This window comes from Triturus cristatus, chromosome 5_2, assembly GCF_964204655.1.
Source record: "Triturus cristatus chromosome 5_2, aTriCri1.1, whole genome shotgun sequence".
In the NCBI taxonomy this organism is placed as follows: domain Eukaryota; kingdom Metazoa; phylum Chordata; class Amphibia; order Caudata; family Salamandridae; genus Triturus; species Triturus cristatus.
In genome coordinates, this window is record NC_140588.1 from 323,140,838 (window position 1) to 323,142,363 (window position 1,526).

General features: G+C 45.1%; 1 protein-coding gene across 1 annotated transcript; it reads left to right on the forward strand.

Annotated features, from left to right (window-relative positions):
- Positions 1 to 629: 629 nt before the first annotated feature.
- LOC146822924 (myb-related transcription factor, partner of profilin-like) lies at positions 630 to 1,100 on the forward strand. Its single transcript, XM_085606334.1, has one exon. The coding sequence runs from the start codon at positions 630 to 632 to the stop codon at positions 1,098 to 1,100; it is 471 nt and encodes a 156-aa protein (XP_085462460.1).
- The last annotated feature ends 426 nt before the right edge of the window (positions 1,101 to 1,526 follow it).

Below are 1,526 nucleotides of genomic sequence, written 5' to 3' on the forward strand. Positions count from 1 at the left end.
TGCCATAATAATTTCAATTCATGACAATGTAGTCATTTGCATTGTTTCAAATTAAGAGCTCAAGCTTGTTTGATTTACACATAAAATTCTTTAATGACCCTCGCCCCTGAAAGTTTTGTAATGTTCGGTGAAAAAATATAATCGATTTCTTTCACAGAATGTAAAATTTGAAAGAGGCCATGCAAGGAAATCTTTGAAACAATAATATCCGTCAGTAGTATCCTTTTTAAGAATGCCAGGGAGAATATAAACTGTAAGCAGCAACAAGACAGCAGAGAAGGTCAGCTGCGCTTAAACAATTAGGGTCAGATTTACAAGAAGTGACGCATCGCGGCTGCAACGCAGTATTGTGTCAAAAAAATTGAGTCGCCACTGCGGCAACGCAAATCCCCACGGATGCGCCAAATCTACATCTTGTTGGACTGTGGCGAAAGTGACAGCCTGCGTCAGAAGATCTGAGGTAGGTGCTGCAAAACTGCCGCAAGTCAGCATGACGCAACTGAGGCAGTTTTGCATCATACAACGCCAGCCCGAGCACCCTGCGACACTCCTCACTGCGTGAAGTGGCAAAAAAACACCCAAAAATTCACGCAAATCCAAAAGATTTGGGGACCACAGAGAAGTCTGCAATGGACCATGAAGGGCACTGCAGTAGTCAGGACCCTCAGGCAACCACCCGCAGCAAAAGCCCAGATGCACAGGCTGTGACTGAGGCAAAGAGGAAATGCAAATCGAACTTTAGTCAGGAGGAGACTGAGATACTGGTCACTGAGGTAACCAATTACCAGCACCAGCTCTTTGTGAGTTTGAAGTTGCAACTTGCCAAAAAGAAGGCAATATGGCAGAGTATTGTCCAGAAGATAAACAGTGTAGGACAAACTAAGAGGACTGTCATTGACTGTAAAAAGTTCTGGCACCACTGCAAGCGCAGAATAAAAGAAAAGCTTGCGGGAAAATGTAAGGTAGCCTTACAAACTGGAGGAGGTAGCCCAGCAAAACAGGAGGTTCTGGATGCCCTGGAGGAGCGTGTGGCAGCTGTCATACCAGAGGAGTTGGTCACTGGAATGTCGGGACAGGACAGTGCAGCTTTAGGAGGTTAAGAGCAGTCAACGGGTAAGTCACAATAAGTGCACATATGTGAGTAATGGGTCATGGTGGTGATCTCAGCTACAAATGTCCCTGTGCCACAGTCTGATGTGTGCATCTTCGTGTCTTGGGACGTGTCCCCAATCACATCTATTCTTAATGTAAGTAAATCACATATTACAATCATACTTTGCAAATGTCAAAACAGCCCTGCCATTTCCATCTCTGGCTTGCCTTGCACCACCGGTACGTCTCTTTTGGAAATGTTTAAAGTGATGAACCATTGGCGCAAGGACTTTATAAATGATGTCCATAATCCTGTTGTCCCACCTGAGCAATAAGTTGTGTGAGGCACCAGTGGTGTACACTTGTGTGGGCTGAACAAGGACAGGTAAAGCCACGTTGAGTGTCTGAACCTGTGCCTGTAAATAACAACCTGT